General features: G+C 56.7%; 1 protein-coding gene across 1 annotated transcript in view; it reads right to left on the bottom strand.

The window, feature by feature from the left end:
• The window catches only part of Rasgef1a (RasGEF domain family member 1A), a 26,000-nt gene extending 24,568 nt beyond the window's left edge, over nucleotides 1-1,432 (bottom strand). The window contains exon 1 of the mRNA XM_052174677.1: nucleotides 1,345-1,432. Within this exon, the coding sequence (XP_052030637.1) occupies nucleotides 1,345-1,362 (18 nt within the window). The 5' untranslated portion in view covers nucleotides 1,363-1,432. The remainder of the gene's footprint in view (nucleotides 1-1,344) is intronic.
• Nucleotides 1,433-2,083: the final 651 nt, after the last annotated feature.

Raw genomic sequence — 2,083 nt, 5'->3', positions numbered from 1 at the left:
TATTAGCAGAGGAAACCACACCTGTGTCGTGAGCCACTGAAGTTGAGCTTCGATTTGCCTCTGCATAAAACCCAGAAGCATCCTTCCTGACGTACCCCTGCTGTGGGCTATTCATCCGTCTTTAGCCCCTACTGCCATGTAACATATTCTGCATATTACTCACCACAGTGGTTCTCAACCTTCCTAATGATGTGACCCTTTAACACAGTTCCTCCTGTTGTGCTGAGACCCAACCATAAACTTGATTTCGTTGATACTTCATAACTATAATTTTGCTACTGCTGTGAACTGTAAACATCTGATCCGCCGGCTATCTGGCTATCTGGCTATCTGGCTATCCGAGAGGCAACCCCTGTGAGAGGGTCGTTTAACTCCAAGGGGTCTCGGCCCACAGGTTAAGAACCAATGACTTTCTGAAACCCAGATGAACCCCGAGAGGATAAGAACTGTGGCCTGCTCAGTTCCCTGCAAACCACAGCGCTAGCACACAGCAGGTGCTTAATAAATGTGTGTTGGATGCCTTCAGTCCATTAGTGTGGGCTCCCCGTCTTTACTCTTCCACATCACTAGGCCCATCTGCACTGGGCCTGGCCTAGGCAGGTCTGTGTACTGCTCCTGAATCCCACTGCCCACCATGGCTCGAAAGAGGCTTCTACAAAACAGCTAGGAAGGTGCAGCGGTGGCTCGGGCTCAGGGTTAATTTTAGGGAAATTCTCAGCCTTCCCCACAGTGGGCACTCTTCTCTTTAAACACATGACATTTGAGAATGCACAGGCACAGCCTTGCCCCCACACCTGCCTCCTCTTAACGGCTCTCACTTAAGCCTCCCATATATAAACAGGTCCTCTCTCCCGCCCACACATCGCACATACAAGCGCACACCTCCCACATGATCAACCACTCCATCATAGACCGCCCCCACTCCAAGCACTTACGGAGTAAACAGTGGTTCTGAGCCTAAGGATAGGGAAAACTCCAGAATCGTCACTGCTCTTTACAAGTCCGCCCTGTCCGGGGCAGCCTTTGCCTTCTTCTGCCGCACCCCACCCCGCCGCTGAACACCCCATTCCCACTCCCCGCAGGTTTTCAAGTGGCGCTTTGCAGCAGAGTCTCTGGTGTCAACAGAGACTAGGAAGGCAGCAGCTGCACTTTGGGCGAGACCCAAGTGGCGGCAGGTGTCTGGGTAGGGACAAGAGAGAGTTGCCCTGGCTGTCCTGGGCCAGTTCCCTCTTGGCCGCGCTTCCCAAGCTCAGAGCGCAGAAACCTTAACCTTGCTGTCCTGCTGTGATCAAGACACTGCCCTGGAGTGCTGCAAACCCGCCTCCCGCACTGCCACAGCCCTACCTGGGGCTCCAGAAACATCCTGGCTGCGGCTCCCGCAGGCGGTGTAGAAGCCCGACTACCCTCCGGGGCTGAGCCAGGGCCGCCCAAGCCCGGGGACTTCCCTCCCGCGGCCCAGTCACATCCCCAGTCACCTCCCGGCCGGGGCGGGGCTGGCGAGCCTCGAGAACAAGACCCTGGGAGGGAGGGGCACTAGCAAGGGACAGGGCGAGTCACAGCGAGGCGTGCGCACCCGCGGGGCTCATGGTGCTAGGGTTTGGGAATGTCGTTAGGATCATGGCTCTGGGCGGGGTGGGTGGTTGTGTTGGTGAAGTGGGAGGGGTGGGGGGGGGCAGGGAGGGTCCCAATCTCCTCCGTGGAGACTGAACACTACAGAGCTACCGCAGGTGCCCAAGCAGCGCTTAGTTCAAATGCTTCCCCTGACGGGCACTCTCTCCACACAGCTGTGGTCTGAAGTGTCTTGAATCCTCAGTCCTTCTGTCTCCCCCAGAACACCAGGGATACAGCAGCTGCTGTCATGGAAGGGCTAATCCGAGTAAGGCGCGTGCCTGGCGCGTGGCTCGGAGGATCAGTCTCACCCTAGCCCCAGCACTAAGAACGAATCCGGCCAGGTGCATCCCAGCGCTGCGGAATGATGGCAGAGGTGAGATCGCATGAAGAATGCCCTCTCTGGGATTCTGGTACTACGGGAGCAGACGCTAGGAGGGCAGAGAGAACTGGGCTAGGTTCTAGGTGTCAAAGC

Source organism: Apodemus sylvaticus, chromosome 2 (assembly GCF_947179515.1).
Source record: "Apodemus sylvaticus chromosome 2, mApoSyl1.1, whole genome shotgun sequence".
NCBI lineage: Eukaryota > Metazoa > Chordata > Mammalia > Rodentia > Muridae > Apodemus > Apodemus sylvaticus.
The sequence above is the reverse complement of the archived record's forward strand: the minus strand, read 5'-3'. Positions and strand labels throughout refer to the sequence as shown.